We start from the raw sequence: 16,808 nt of genomic DNA on the forward strand, positions 1-16,808 counted from the left end.
AAGTAAATTATCAATCCAGATGCAATCTTCATGTGCTCGCAAATTGGGCGCATGTTAAAGCTAGCATTTAGGGCATTAGCGTGTTATACTTTTTGTGCCATTTTGCTGCACCTATTACCCTATCATGCACTGAGTATCCCTCCATTAAAGGGATCCTGTCATCGTAAAACATGTTTTTTTTCAAAATGAATCAGTTAATAGTGCTACTCCACCAGAATTCTGCACTGAAATCCATTTCTCAAAAGAGCAAACCGATTTTTTTATATTCAATTTTGAAATCTGACATGGGGCTAGACATTTTGTCAATTTCCCAGCTGTCCCCAGTCATGTGACTTGTGCCTGCACTTTAGTAGAGAAATGCTTTCTGACAGGCTGCTGTTTTTCCTTCTCAATGTAACTGAATGTGTCTCAGTGGGACATGGGATTTTACTATTGAGTGTTGTTCTTAGATCTACCAGGCAGCTGTTATCTTGTGTTAGGGAGCTGTTATCTGGTTACCTTCCCATTGTTCTTTTGTTTGGCTGCTGGGGTGAAAGGGAGGGAGTGATATCACTCCAACTTGCAGTACAGCAGTAAAGAGTGATTGAAGTTTATCAGAGCACAAGTCACATGACTTGGGGCAGCTGGGAAATTGACAATATGTCTAGCCCCATGTCAGATTTCAAAATTGAATATAAAAAAATCTTTTTGCTCTTTTGAGAAATGGATTTCAGTGCAGAATTCTGCTGGAGCAGCACTATTAACTGATTCATTTTGAAAACATTTTTTTTTCCCATGACAGTATCCCTTTAAGCTGTCAATAAATGCAGACATTCAACAGCCACATACTGTAAGTATTGATGTTTTAGCCATAATATAAAAAGCTGACTGATCCACATTCAGCTTATCATCTGCAGTGTTGTCTGTTTCAGCGATTTTAAAAAAACTACTCATATAGATGCTGTAAATGTACAGAGACAATGACATGACTGCTAACAAATAAAATATTTAGGAAATGTACCTCTCCGTACAAGCAGAAAATAAAAATAATTTGTATAACACAACTCTAGTTTGTACAGCTCTAAACATTGTTCCAAAAACATATAAAAAAAAAGTATTGATGTCAGTACAGATGAAATCATCCCTTTAAGGTATTTTCATTTTATGTTTCCATGACAAAGAAATAGAAATTTAAATTGTATGCAGTGGAATGTATCTGAGGTAACATCCGTGTCTCAAATTAGAAGTGAATAAAACTCCATCCCTAAATAATGAAAGCTCTCCTAGCTCCTAAAATACTAGCCTTGGGGTGACATGGCAGCAATCAAATCCTTCTATTTATAACTCGGTACATCATGCATTTAGGAAATGCCGTTCTCTGATGCGAACTCATTTTTATTCCGGCCCTGAAGAAATACAGAATATTGGGGGCAGATGTAATTTGAGTCCAATCTGAAAATTCAACAGTCTGACTATTATTGTAATGTGTGGGAAGCTGGTGTGGTCTATATGAATGCCATTATATGCATTCTAATGTATAAATCACAGCATTACACTTAGACTTATATTTACAATCACAGTAATTAGGGAACAATGCATACAACATCTAAATATTGCTGAACTCTAGGAATGGCTGTTTAACCACTTATTAATTGGCAGCACTGATATCGACTGATAGAAACATAACAGATACATAAATAATGGAAACATGAAATAAACAGCATAGTTAGAAGAGGTATTGAATCTATTATCTGGTCTGGCCAGTCCTACACTCACACTAACTTAATTCTACTGCTTTAGTATACTTTTTTTACAGGGACTAAGTTCTACCTGCAACTTGCTTTCTTTCAAGCTTAAAATTCCCCACTGGTTGCCCTTTTATTGGCTACCACTGGGACCATTTGGAAGTATTAACCTATTGTGGCAGGATGTATCATGTTTCTTCTATCAGTATACTGTATGTCCTGTTATGAATAGTGATGGGTGAATTTGTCCAGTTTCGCTGAAAAATTAGTGAATTTCCCGCGAAATGGCAAAAAATGAATTAAAGAAAATTAAAATTAAAAAAATGCATTAAAGTCAATTGGTGTCCGAATAATTTTGACGCACGACAATGTTTATGCGTTTATGTGACTATTCTGAAGCACGCCCAAATTTTTCCGACGTGGCGGGTTTTTCACTGATGAACTTTCGCCGCTGTTTCGCAAATTTTTTTGCCTGCGGTGAAATGTGCAAATTTGCACCTGCTACATTTTTTCACCCATCACTAGCTATGAATGGAGAATAGCCTCCTCAAAAAGAGACCACTAGCTTTCTATTTGTAGATGTTAAAGATGGGTAACTTCTATAGAGAAACAAATCCATTTTTATTTCCAAACAAGATTTGATCAGTTAGTGAAATACAAACCAATTTGCATATTTCAATTTGAGCAGAATCTGCAATTGTCCAGTGATTTAGGGGCTGATTCATTAAGGGTCGAATTTCGAGGGTTAATTAACCCTCGATATTCGACTAGGAATTGAAATCCTTCGACTTCGAATATTCTGCGATCGAACGATAAAATCCTTCGAATCGAACGATGCGAAGGATTTTAATCCAACGATCGAAGGAATATCCTTCGATCAAAAAAACTTAGGAAAGCCTATGGGGAAGGTCCCCATAGGCTAACATTGACTTCGGTAGCTTTTAGCTGCCGAACTAGGGGGTCAAAGTTTTTTTTAAAGAGACAGTACTTCGACTATCGAATGGTCGAATAGTCGAACGATTTTTAGTTCGAATCGAAGTCGTAGTCGTAGTCGAAGGTCGAAGTAGCCCATTCGATGGTCGAAGTAGCCCAAAAAATACTTCGAAATTCGAAGTTTTTTTACTTCGAATCCTTCACTCGAATTTAGTGAATCGGCCCCTATAAGTCACGTGACAAAAGATTCTGTCCAAATCCTGCAAAAAAAGTGCCGAAATTCAGCCAAATCCTGAACCAAATCCTGGAACCCTAGTAGTTTCACCCAAAGGAATGGTTGTATATCCTATCATTGATGCCGAGAATACTCTCTCTCTCTCCATTCTGCTTTGGTCAAAGAGCAGGTTTCTCAGTGGGAAATAATCCTGGCTAATCTTTTTGTTATTACGATCTTGACTGTTTCAGGAGATCTAAGATCTTTTATTATGGAGCTGACCATGGCAGCTAAAGCTGGCCATAGATGTAAAGATTTTTAAAAGATCCTGGGGCAAATTCACTAAGCGCCGAAGCGCCGAACGCTAGCGTTAATTCGCTAGCATTTGGCATTTTCGTTACTTCGCAAATTCACTAACGAACGCTGGCGTAGATCCGCTAGTGTTACTTCGCACCCTTACGCCTGGCGAATTTTCGCTACGGACGTAACTACGCAAATTCACTAACGCGAGCAGTGTACTGAACGCTACCTTTTACGCTAGACTTCCTTCGCCACCTCAGACCAGGCGAAGCGCAATAGAGTAGATAGGGATTGCTTCAAAAAAGTCTAAATTTTTTCTAAGTCCCAAAAAACGCTGGCGTGTTTTCTACATTTTTTTGGGGCTCCCCTCCTTCCCCCCTACTTTTCCTGACTCATGGCAACTTACCTAGACAGTGGGCACATGTGTAGGGCAAAATTAAAATTTTATTTGATGTTTTTGAATGTTTTCTCGCCATTTGTAGTGCTGATACGTATTCCTCCATTGAAATTTGAATTTGGCGCTGTATGCAAATTAGCCTTCGCTAGCGTAACTTCGCTTCACTTAGCGAATCAACGCTAGCGCAACTTCGCAATCTTACGCTACCCCTGTGCGCAACTGAATTTGCGGAGTGCTGGCGAAACTACGCCTGGCGAAGTGTGGCGAAGCGCGGCGAAGCGCAGCGAAGTTGCGCCTGGCGCAACTACGAATGTTAGTGAATTTGCCCCCCTATCGTCATTGTGAGACCATGATTTTCTCGGAACGATCGTACGATCGTACGAATTGACCATCAACTAAAAAGACCAATTTGCCAGGAAAACAAAGGGGAGCTGCCTGCTTGGCCCTGCAAACATAGATAGATTGCACTGGGACAAACAAAGATTTTTTGAACTGGCCGATCAATTTCCTGACAGATGTCGGACGAAAAATCGTAAGATGTTCGATCGTTCGAATTCCACTAACCGCACGAAAATCATTGCGTCTATGGGGAGCTTTAGGCTTGGGAGAGCAGAAGATCCTTCATGCTCTTCCCATACTTCTGTGTGACAGCCACAATCAAATGAGTTTTAATAACTTTATAGGGATACCTGTGGATAACCTTGTATATGGATAATTTGACTTTTGCATGTATCCTTTACTTCTCCTAGGAGCTGGGAAACTGCTAAGCACCACACATTAGGAAGCAGGAGAAATCCAAACATAAACTCAAAATCATAAAGTATATTGCAGTTTGAGATTGTAAGCAATTTTATACTACAGAAAATTGTTTAGCAGTACAGGCAAAGCTATGATTCCCTACAGTGAGACAGCAGAAACACAGAGAGGAATATACTGTAGCATTAAACTTACAGACAAGCTGCTTATATACAGTATAATATATGAAAGCAATTGCAAAAGGTACAACATTGTATGAAAATGAGTATGCAACCTATATTTAGTGTAAGTGCCACTTTTATTTGTATACTTTATAGAACACAGAGGATGTTGGACAGGCTTTAATATGAATGATATCTCTTGCATACACATAAGGTCACTGTTATAAAAATAGATTCTTGTAGGTTCATTATACTGTACACTCGAAGCAAGAAAAATGTTTTTGCATTACCTCACATGGCCTTTTAAAGCTTTTGCTTCTAAGGAACAGTTTGGGAATAACAGGCTGAAAGTATTTAGAACTTTAGGCTTTTATGACAGTTTTATACCTTTTGCCGCTAACTCTTTCAGCACCACAGATGCTCAACCTCACCCTATCATTAATGTCTTTAAGGGATCAGGATTATTATACACAAGGACAAAAATAGACACAACACCTTATAATTTGCCATATGGGAGGATGATAAATCTAAAGTAAACCCAGTTTTCCACAGATTTTCACACATTATAAATTTGTGCAGTATATAATCAAGGTCAGTTCTGTTATGGTTAATCACTAATCAGAGGTCTTTCAATAATAGCACTTAACTAGAGATAGTAAAAAGAATCCTTTTCTGCTAACAAGTAGCACACAAAGCATCGTAACCGCACCTTAGCGCATATTTCTCTGGATTGAATAGGGTGCCAAAACAGGGTGTAATTGGTAGGCACTTAAAGTGCTAAGATTATTGCACTTGATAGCATATCACTATGCTGAGCTAATAAGGTGCTGAAGGAGTGGTAGGTGGTATTTAACAAGCACCCTATTACTGTACCTCCTCTTACTACATAAGGTGGTGCGACCCACTATTAGAAACCTAATAATATAAAGTAGTGTGGTTAAAACACTCATTAAAGCCAAGAGTGGGATAATGCTAATGTAGTGGATATTCAATATACAATGTACTAGATATACTACTGTCTACTGGCCAATTCTGTGTCTCAGGCAGAGGGGCAGATAATATTTGATTGACAGCTCAGATATTTAAACACTTTTATAACAGGTATGGATGCTTTAATGAAAAACAGAATTTGTGTTCCATGTTTAATGTGCAAAGGACTTTCATTATATAACTTTTTATGCATAGGTGACAGGTCTGCTTTAAGTAAAGGGTTGGTGAGAGTGGTTTTGCATGGTTTAATACCAAATGGATTATCCTACAATGATTCAACTGTACTGTCAAAACGGCCTCTCCCAGATACCTATTAGAGCTGACTGTTGTCGTTTTTTTAGTAAAACGTTTTAACCCAAGACCTTTATTAATCCATATCAATAAAGGTTACATTTAAATGTTTGTCAATGCCCTGACTGTAGGGACATCCATGGATCTTGACTAGGCATGCCCCGAATCCAGTATTCTGTTTGGGTTTCGGCCAGGATTCTGCCTTTTTCAGCAGGATTCGGATTTGGCCAAATCCTACTTGCTGGCTGAACCGAATTCGAATGTTTGCCAAGAAAAAACACATGGCCTGTCATTATTGTGTCAAGATTAGGGATGCAACGAAACTACTATTTTGGATTCGGCCGAACCCCTGAATCCTTAGTGAAAGATTTGGCCGAATACCGAACTGAATTTGCATATGCAAATTAGGTGCGGGAGGGAAATTGTGTTAATTTTTGTTACAAAACAGGGAAGTAAAAAATGTTTCCCCTTCCCAACTCTAATTTGATCTCCAAATCTTTCACTAAGGATTCAGGGGTTCGGCCGAATCCAAAATAGTGGTTTTGTTGCATCCCTAATCTTGACACAATAATGACAGACCATGTGTTTTTTCTTGGCAAACATACTGAATGCTGAAATTCATGGATTCACAAATACATGCTAGCCTATTTTTTCACCATTATTTTCCCTGTTTTAACTTTATTCAGTGTATGTTAAAAAAAAACAAACACATTTAAATAAAAAAATAACAACTTAACAGACATAGGGGCAGATTTACTAAAGGGTGAAGTTGGCTGTCACTAGCGAGTAGGGACATCACCAACTTACTAACAGGCGTAAAGAACAATTCGCTGGTGAAAGAGCTTAGGCTGGCAAACTGATAAAATGAAGATACATCCTCCTCAATCTTATGTCAGTGACATCATATCCTGTATGCTGAAAAGTTATTAAAAAAAATTTAAAGCAGGATTGTCTTTAAAAGTTGTAACTAATGCAATTTTTTGTTTTAATCTTTTTTTTTACCATTTGAGGGGCATGTCACATTTGTATTAGGGTAGACTCATGTCTAGGGCATTAGAGGATGTCTTTAGTATTTATTTTGGTCCCTTGAATATTTTTAATAATAATTTTAAAGTGGCCACTTCAAGCATTTGCAACAACATCTCTAATAAAGATATATATATGACCTATATGTACCCGCCCTGTTCAAACTGACCTAAGCATAAGTGTACTAATGACGTTTCACTAAGCAGAAATGAACGTTGGCGAAAATTTGCTATGAAATGCTTGCCCTGACTAACTAACGCTAGCGGATCTTCGCCAGCGTTCTGCGGCCGAGACGCAACTTTGTATTTTTTAGTGAATTAGCATAGTGGTAGTGAATTTTTGCTGGATGAAATGGTGCGAAAATAGCCCTTTAGTGAATTTGCCCCATACTGTTTTGCTGTTACTCAGGTATTTAGCACCTGTCTTTCTTTTGCACAATTTCTACATATTGTCACAAGAAAAGCCATGTGAAGCAGACTCTTGCCTATTGACATCTGAATGAATCAATTTTGCAATGAGCAAACACACGTCAGTGCCAAAACTTGTATTGATCAAATCAAAATCTGGACACAACTTGTTTTCAAATAGGATGCAGGTCTCCCAGGAACATTCTCTTTACACATTCACATAAATGTTCAGATGAAAATATAATTTATGGTAATATTAATGTCAGTTATATACAGTACATAAAAATTATTTTTGAATTTTGAAACTCTAACCCTAGGACACTTTCAAGATTTGATGTGGTTTATTTGGGAAATAAGTTCTAAAGTGTTAGTATGGGCACAGTATCTGTTATGAGGAGAACATATTAAAATAACCCATTTAACACAAATGTAGACACAGTAGATATCTGCTCTTTCGGCTATGTGTGCAGCTGCCAGTGTAACTCTGCCCATGTCTTCCAGAACTGGCATATACTGTTAGATTTTTACTTATAAGGATGTAACACTTTTTTAAAAACCAATAACTAGTATTTATAAAATGAAGGAGGCAAATCTTTTTATCTTAATGTACCTCAGGAACAAACACGAGACAATACAGTGCATAGGCGTAACCATCAACATCAGCATATGTCAGGTTTTGTTGTATCAGCAGCAACTCTAAATGGCAAATTTGATGTTTTCGATTTTTAGACCGAAAGTAAAAAGAAGTGTAACACTGTATTATTATTTTTCTGCCTTTGTTCTTAAGGTTAAAGCCACTGATGCTGACTCGGGTTCCTTTGGCCAAATTCACTATTCTGTTTATGATGGATTTCACAATGCGAAGGAATCACAAAGCTTTACGATTGATCCAGATTCTGGACGTATCTGTGTATCCAATGATATAGACAAGGAAAGCGGGACAGGCAGTTATGATCTTCTTGTCAAAGCGGAAGATGAGGTAAGTTACAATAACATCGCTGTTTGTACTGTGCCGTTTTCTCTGATTGTATTAAGCTGCTTGTATGGACAGTACCATTAAGGGCATTCCTGCTGTGTTGCCATTGTTATATGCAGGGCCGGAAATAGGGGTTGGCAGAAGAGGCAGCTGCCTAGGGTGCAATCATAGGGGGGTACTGGGCAGCTACCTTTAAAATTTTCTTTTTCCTAGTCTGCACCTCTGTTACTCCCCTTCCTTCCCAACACCCTCCCCTCTATTTATGTCCCTCCCTCCCCCCCGTCGCTCTCCAATCCCCTCCTTTGCTCACCTTCCCCTCTGTCCCTCCCCTCCATTGCTCACCCCTCTCCGTTGCGTGCATGCACACACGCGCGTGGGGGGCGAAGCTTGCCTGCTGGGTTGCCAAGGCAACCGGCCAGCCTGGCCCGGCCCTGGTTTTATGATTCATATTCTTGTTTCCCACTTCATGACTAAGCTGAGAGCAAGCATGAAGCAGACCAGATTTACAGTGCCTTGCAAAAGTCTTCACTCCCCTTGGCATTTTGTTGCCTCACAAACTGGAATTAAAATGGATTGTTTGAGAATTTGCACCATTTCATTTACAGGACATGCCTACAATTTTGAAGATGTTTTTTTTTTTATTGTGAAGCAAACAACAAATAGGACAAAATAACAGAAATCTTCAGTGTGCCCTAAGGCCCACGATCGGATCAGCCCAATCTTGCCCATTTCGTTGTGGGCAATATCGAGGAGAGATACGCTCGTTTGGCGACATCACCAAACAAGCTGATCTCTACGTCTGTGGCCACCTTTAGGCTTCTCTATTAAAATGTGTTTTCAGAGTAATATTCAGATACAAGGAACACTTGTGGTAGAAAACATTTGGTTAAGCCCCTCTTAGCTCACATTATGGTTATCTAAGACTGTAACTAAGCCCTCTCTCCCAATCTCTACCTCACTGGTCTCCTTGTATTGTTATGGATCTACCTTAGAGGTAAAAACAAGGTTTGGGATTCTGTAAAGGAAATTAATTTAGTATTACATGGTCTTTTAATCACTTACTGTAAGCTAGTGTATGCCATTCCTTCTAGGTTGTGATTGGACTAATCATATCTACTGTATGTCATGGTTAGTTCTTTGCTACAGTTCCATTAATACCTGAGATTTGGGAACCACCAGGAGACAGACCCTTATGGGGTAATGTAAAAAATGTACTTACATTTGCTACTTGTCTAGAGCAACCAATTGGCATGTAGCTTATACTTAGCTACACATCTTATTTGCTTTGGGTAACTAGATGTGGGCAAACTTAAAACTTTTCATTACATTAAATGGTTAGTCTTTTATTTTACTTGATTTCCATTGCTGGACATACTCTGTATAGTATATTACTTGTTAGTTTATTTAGGTAGAGGAATAAAAAGTAGTAGCATATTGGTTCATATTATAAACACTGCATTGTAATCAGCACAATGAGAAGACTCACATCACACACACATGATATTCATAATCTACGGGACAATGCAGTTGGGTAGATGTTTTTTTACTGTATGTATAAGTCAGGGCATCCTTACCCCCATTCTGAAAAAACCCTCTCTTGATCCCTCCAATCTTGACAACCTCCGACCTATCTCTCTGCTACCTTTCATCTCTAAACTACTTGAGCGCCTAGTCTACAACCGACTTACCTCATTCCTCTCTGACAATAACCTGCTGGACCCCCTACAATCTGGTTTTAAGCCACAACACTCCACGGAAACTGCCCTGACTCGACTAACTAATGACCTTTTAACCGCTAAAGCCAACAATCATTTCTCACTACTAATACTGCTTGACCTCTCAGCCGCATTTGACACTGTAGATCACCCTCTCCTCCTCCAGTCCCTCCAGTCGCTTGGCCTTCGTGACACAGCCCTGTCCTGGTTCTCTTCTTACATCACCAATCGTTCCTTCAGTGTCTCCTACAATGGAGTATCATCTTCTCCCCTACCGCTTTCTGTTGGAGTTCCTCAAGGCTCTGTCCTGGGACCATTACTATTCTCCCTCTATACTTCCTCCCTTGGCAAATTAATAAATTCATATGGTTTCCACTACCACCTCTATGCTGACGATACTCAGATCTATCTCTCATCTCCTGATCTCAACCCAGAACTCCTAACTCGCGTCTCCTCCTGCCTGTCCGCTATCTCTACCTGGATGTCGCAACGCTACCTTAAATTAAACCCCTTAAAACTGAAATGGTTCTCTTTCCTCCAATTAACACCAGTAGCATCCCCGAAGTATCCATCATAGTTAACAATTCCACTATCACCCCCTCTCCCCAGGCCCGGTGCCTTGGGGTTATCCTAGATTCTGCCCTGTCATTCACTCCTCATATCCAGTCACTTATTAAATCATGTCACTTCCATCTAAGGAACATATCCAAAATACGATCATTTATCACCCAAGACGCTGCCAAAATTCTTATTCACTCTCTCATCATATCGCGTCTAGACTACTGCAACTCTCTTTTAATTGGCCTCCCCCTCCAGAGACTGTCACCTCTCCAGTCCATAATGAACACTGCTGCGAGGCTCATACACCTCAGCAACCGCTCCTCCTCTGCCTCGCCATTCTGTCAATCCCTTCACTGGCTTCCGTTACCTTTCAGAATCAAATTCAAATTAATGACACTGACTTTCAAAGCACTTCACAACTCTGCTCCACCCTACATCTCTGAACTCATCTCTATATACTCACCCACTCGCTTACTACGCTCCTCTACTGACCTGCTACTCAACTCTTCTCTCATTACCTCCTCACATGCTCGCATTCAAGACTTTGCAAGGGCTGCACCCCTCCTCTGGAACTCTCTCCCACGGTCTGTCCGACTTTCTCCCAACCTTTTTGCTTTCAAAAAATCTCTGAAAACGCACTTCTTTCGAGAAGCCTACCCTCACTCTGCTTAACTACCAAACGCAACACCACATACAATACCACATTTCTCACCCACTTACTTCGATCTTGCCCACTCCCACACCTTGTATTACTCCCTTCCCTTTAGACTGTATGCCTATGCATAGGGCCTTCCTCACCTCTTTGTACCTGTATTGATTGTGATGTTTGTTACTCCATATATTCTATATATGTAATTCATGTGATGTAGTTGTATAATCACATTTACTTTACAGTGTTACGCAATATGATGGCGCTATATAAATACATGTTAATAATAATAATCCTTATTGAGTTGTGAAGTAGATCGTTATAATTGGGAGGCTGAGATCCCCAGCATTAAATGATTATTATAATCTGTATGTATTTGCAAAAAGCCTTTCATGCTAATGAATTATTATAGCATCAGAAGTTCAGAAGTAAAATAAATCAGCTGCATCACTCAATAGAAGCTGAAGGCCTTCATAACATCGATGATATATAATTTATGGAAATGTCCAGTGCAGTTTAGGCATGAACCTGAACTAACATTTTCTGTTTGAAATTTACATTTTGTGTTTTTTACTTCGAATTATTATTTCCTTACTTTAATCTGACTTTTTTGGTCTTTGTACTTTTTCCTCTGCCTCTCTATCATTATCTCTTTTGCCTCATCAGTAAATGGTACTAACAATACCATGGAACATATGCTTGCCTTAGTAAACAGATCAGCATTTCAGGGAAATAACAGCTGTTACTTTTTCCATTTAAAGTGAGAATAATTTGAAAATTGCAATTTATATGCTGTTCCATATCTCCTCTACTAAAGGGTATGAAAGTATATATGTGCAATAGGAAGTACGTTCCAATGAAGGATCTGACTATTTTCATGCACTGGTCAGCAATCTCCCATTAATACTGTACATAAGAGGCTTCCAAACTGGTTGTGCAGTGAGCAGGGGGTAAAATGAAGTAAATGAGATTGACAAAAAACATTTTCTTTTCAAAAAATTAATCTGCATTAAGGGTGTTATTTACTAAACCTCAATTTTTTCTAGTCAAGGTTTCTTGGGCAAAAACTCGAAAAAAAATAGAATTTTTCCAGATTTATTATACCCCGATGCTGCTAAAAAAAAATCCACTCTCTCAAACCTGTCAAGGTCATGTAGAAGTCAATGGCAGATGTCCCATTTATAATTTAAAGATATCGCGATCTATGCTGGGTTATGTCCGTCAATCCAAAAAATTCGAGGTTTTCAGGCAATAACCCAGAAATTGAGCAATTTGGCATCAAATCCGAAAAATTTGTACAATTCGAGTTTTTGCTAAATTTTATCGAGTTTTTTCCCAACACGACTTTTTCAAGATATTTTATTATAAGATAAAATCGTGGATGGGAGTTTTGGTCAAGCTTGGTTTAAATAAAATATGAGATAAATTAGAGTTTTAGTAAATAACCCCCTAAAAGTCACCTATGGGTCATGTTGATCTATTTCACGGATAGTTCTGCTTTTGTAATTGTTACTTGAAATTCCTTAACCTGACTGTTTTGCCAACCTGACTGTCCCTTCTTAACCTGCCAGGACTGCTACTGCACAAATATGGCCACCCCTCATAGAAGAACATGGGGGTAAGAAAGTATAAATAGCATTCAAAGACAATGTTATGATAGATATAGAAAAAAAGCTATTTTCTGGTTTCTGTGGGGCTCCTTTAACAGCACTGGGCAAATTTGCCCATGGGCTGTTACCTATAGCAACCAATCAGTGATTAGCTTTTTAAAACCAGCTGCAAGAAGAACATTGAATGCAGCAATCTGATTGGTTGCCATGGGTTACATGACCCCCTGTATCTAGGACTAAAAAGGCAGCTTCCATGTGTTTGTAACTTTGTTACAAGCTAAGGGCAGCCCTGGACCTCAAATTGGGTGAATACAAAACCCATTTGTTTAGTTTGTGGATCTAATTCAATTCATCATTAGTTATGACCTTGTTATGACCTTGATTTTTATTTCTGTTTTTTGTACAATAGTTAAGTAACATGGCTAACATACAGTTTCATAGCAATAATTCCATATGTGAGAGATCCAGTAGACCAAGGACACTGATATCCAGTCATTATAAATTAGCGACACAGACAAAGAGAAGAGCAAAGGAAGAAATGTGGGAGGGAGGACGTGGGAGGTTTCTGCAAAGTATAGAAGTGGAGGTGGTTAATATCCCTCGTTGTTTTTGCTTTTGTGACCTTCAAAAAGAACTTCCATATGGGTTTTTGCTGCACTCTGCACTTCGAGCTGTTTGAACAACACTGAAGTTATGGGAGGGTGGTGGGGTTAGGCACCTACATTCTTCTCTCCAATCTGCCAGAAAGTATTAAGCACAGAGGTGTCCAGAATGCTGTTATACAGGAGGTAGTGGCATCTGTGTCTGCTGATGGCTACGAATTAAATAGCCATTTCCAGTAATCAGAAGGGGCCATAAAGTGTATGCTTATTTAACATATAAAGCAACATAAAGGTTTGTAACATATTGCGAGTGTAGAAAATTTCTTCTCTGCATATTTGCATTAAAATGTCAATTGCTTGACTTAGGAGCTTCATTTTCCATTGATTTAGAAAGCACAATCTTTATGATGTTTATGAATATCTGTATATCCCTACCTACATCAGCACCAGGACAGCTCCCACTCATATCTGTAATTGTTACATGCAATGGAATATAAATACCATATTTTAACTGTATGAAATGGATCACATCGTAATCCTGACAGCAGCAGTGAGTACAGCAATATTATAGTTTTACTTTCTAAATTATTCTATAATCTTTCACATGTAGCACAATACACAGTCTACCTTTCTAGCAGTCTAAGGACTTGGTAATTTTCTAGGCATGATTTGAGTGAGGGGTGACACACTGAAACACTGGAACCTTTGCAGGGGAGGTCCCTACCAACAAAATAATATAAGGTCCCATGATTTCTGATGAAAGCTACTTTTACAACAAGTCTAGTTTTTGCTGTTGTAAAGGTAAAGCACTGTTACATTTGACTCTGGCTGTAGTATTGGAGGGTGTCCAAGCTCATACATAAACAAAAATCACAATTTACTCCCCTGGATAAAATTGGTTTCCAGTGTGACTAAAGGCTACTGATCCTGTAACATATCCACCTGTACCTGGTATGGTCTAGTAAACAGTGGGTATAAATTCCAAGTGCCATCAACCCCTATCAGAATCCTTGCCAGCCAAATGGATTCTTGATTCCTTGAGTTGGTGCCTATCACATAAACAATTATGGTCAGTTTTTGTCCAGGAGCCTGTTAACCTGCTTACAGTACTACAGGGATAAAACAGGTAAAATCCTTTTTATTGAGCTATTATGTTCTAAAAAATGTTCTTTTTAAAATAAGGCTACTCAGATATTACCATACAATTCACTAAGGATGCCACTTGCATAGCCAAACTAATCTATTGATTCCCTTTCTTCCCCAAAACCTCTCACCCAGGAGTGCAAATTTCAAGGAGAATGCAACACTATTTAGAAGTTGGTCCACTCTCTGGTGCCTAGGACCTTCCTTGTTCTCAGGCAGCTTGGCCAGTTGCAACTCCCAGTAGAGCATGTGTTATATGGGACTCTCTCTCAAGTGCATCTCGTTGTATTGGTTTAAGGAAGGGTTAACCACATGCAAAAACTGATTTCGCCAGTGGTTCATGAAACAATTGGATAAATCTTGAATTATTGGATGTTATACAATCTTTTCTCTGGTACTGCACAGTTGGTACAATAATCAATCATCTCACAGATACTTCAGACAATTTCACCCACTAGATGATGTTACACAGTCATTGTATTTACAACACTCGCTTATAGTTGAACTTGTCTCCAACATTAGAAGAGTCTTCATTGTAGTGAATTCTTCAAGGAATCTCTCATTCCTCATCTTAACCACTGTTCTGGCAGGGTACAGACCCTCCTGGTCTTCTCATTGAGGCCTCTGCCTGCTCAACTAAGTGCTCTGATCATCACTCTCATGCAAGCAATTTGTTACAAAACTTTTGCCACACTAATTTCTGCTACCGAGGCCTGCGTCCACCTTATGCTCTCCAGCACCAGCCACCCCTCCAAAAAGTAGGGTCCAAAGAGATCAAGCACATAGTGCCTTCCCTTTTTAAGAAAGGAGAAACCTGACTCCTCTGACCAACTACAGAACTACCAAGGAATACTTTGACCTGGAAAGGGAACCCCCCCCCCTCCACACACAACTGTAAAACAGGTTACTGAAACTGGTTAGACGGTTCCTTTTTATTCCTCCAGGGAAATGAACTTTATGATTAAAAAACAAAATGGACCTGCTGCTCACACACAAATTATTGGTTGGCAAATGCAGAAGGAACAGCATTGGTCTCAAACAAAAAACATTTTTATCTGTGAATTTCAATAAAGTTGTTTTATCTGTACCCATTTAATACCCTCAATGAACCAAAAAAACCTTTACACGAACAATGTCTTTTTTGTTGTCAAGGTTACAGTCCGTTGGAATCGTGATCAAGCCGTCTTATGATCTTTTTTACAGTAAAAACTGTGCTTTTATCTTCAAGGAATTTTATGGCAGAATGGAAGAGCAAAACATTTAAAAAGACTTTTGATGACATCAAAAAGTAGACTGCTGACCATATGCAATCCTTTATAATTATAATCAGAGTCCTAACCCCAAGAGTATATTGCATGAGTGGCTCACATATTGTGCATTCAATTTTAGAAAGAATGTTATAATTCTATCAGCAACATCCAATTTCACATTCCCCTATTAAAGTTAAAGTATTTTTGGAAGACAAAAATAAGAATTCATCTGGATCTTCCCACAACCACAGTAGAACTTCAGCATATTTGTACTCAGTGATGTTGAGTCTGTCCCACCTCATGTTCCAATTAACACAAAAGTGAGCCAATTGATTCTGAGGAACCTTGGAGCTACCACCACCTCAAATGTGTTGGCAGTTTTAGAGTTCCAACAGTGGCCTTCGGCAATAGAATGCATCATACTTGCACCAAAAGAATCACACTCAGATGTCATTTTGACACCAATCACTGAAAAGCTTCTGCGCTATTGTGTTCGACAAGTACGAGTGTTTGCTAGCTGCAATTACACCAGAACTATGGGTAAATAGACTGCATTGTGGATAAAAAAATGGTATATTGAGTGTTACTTTATGGGGGCAGATTTATCAAAGGTCAATTTTTTTACTCTAATAAATTAGAATGTACTCAAAACTCGAATGTTATCTTTTTAAAGAAAAAACTCGAACTTCTAAAATTAGAACGAATGTCACTAACTCGAATCGAATCAAATGAAACTCAATTTGAGTTTTTCTCAGAAAAAAACCTGAATGTCAGGAAGGCTAATAACATCTGTAAATGGGGTCAACGGACCTCTGCCATTGACTTTTAAACGAATTTGGCAGGTTTTAGGTGGCATATATGGTGAATATAGAACTGTCTCCAATAAGTATGTAGTATTTCTCATGGTCAGTTCTACATACCCTCTCCAATAACACAAAAACAGAGTGAGGGCTAGTATATCAAGCAAGAACTTGAAACACATCCCAGCAGATATAAGCACAAGGGCTTCTTAATTATTATTCTCAACTGATCGGCAGTTGATAAGGTGAGCCTCTCCCAAGGGGTAAAATTTACTAAGCAGCATTCACCAGCGACGGCAACAC

General features: G+C 38.9%; 1 protein-coding gene across 1 annotated transcript in view; it reads left to right on the forward strand.

Annotated features, from left to right (window-relative positions):
• LOC108704336 (protocadherin-23-like) overlaps nt 1-16,808 on the forward strand; it is a 175,412-nt gene that overhangs the window by 67,736 nt on the left and 90,868 nt on the right. Inside the window, exon 2 of the mRNA XM_041577895.1 lies at nt 7,987-8,178. Within this exon, the coding sequence (XP_041433829.1) occupies nt 7,987-8,178 (192 nt within the window). The remainder of the gene's footprint in view (nt 1-7,986; nt 8,179-16,808) is intronic.

This window comes from Xenopus laevis, chromosome 1S, assembly GCF_017654675.1.
Source record: "Xenopus laevis strain J_2021 chromosome 1S, Xenopus_laevis_v10.1, whole genome shotgun sequence".
NCBI lineage: Eukaryota > Metazoa > Chordata > Amphibia > Anura > Pipidae > Xenopus > Xenopus laevis.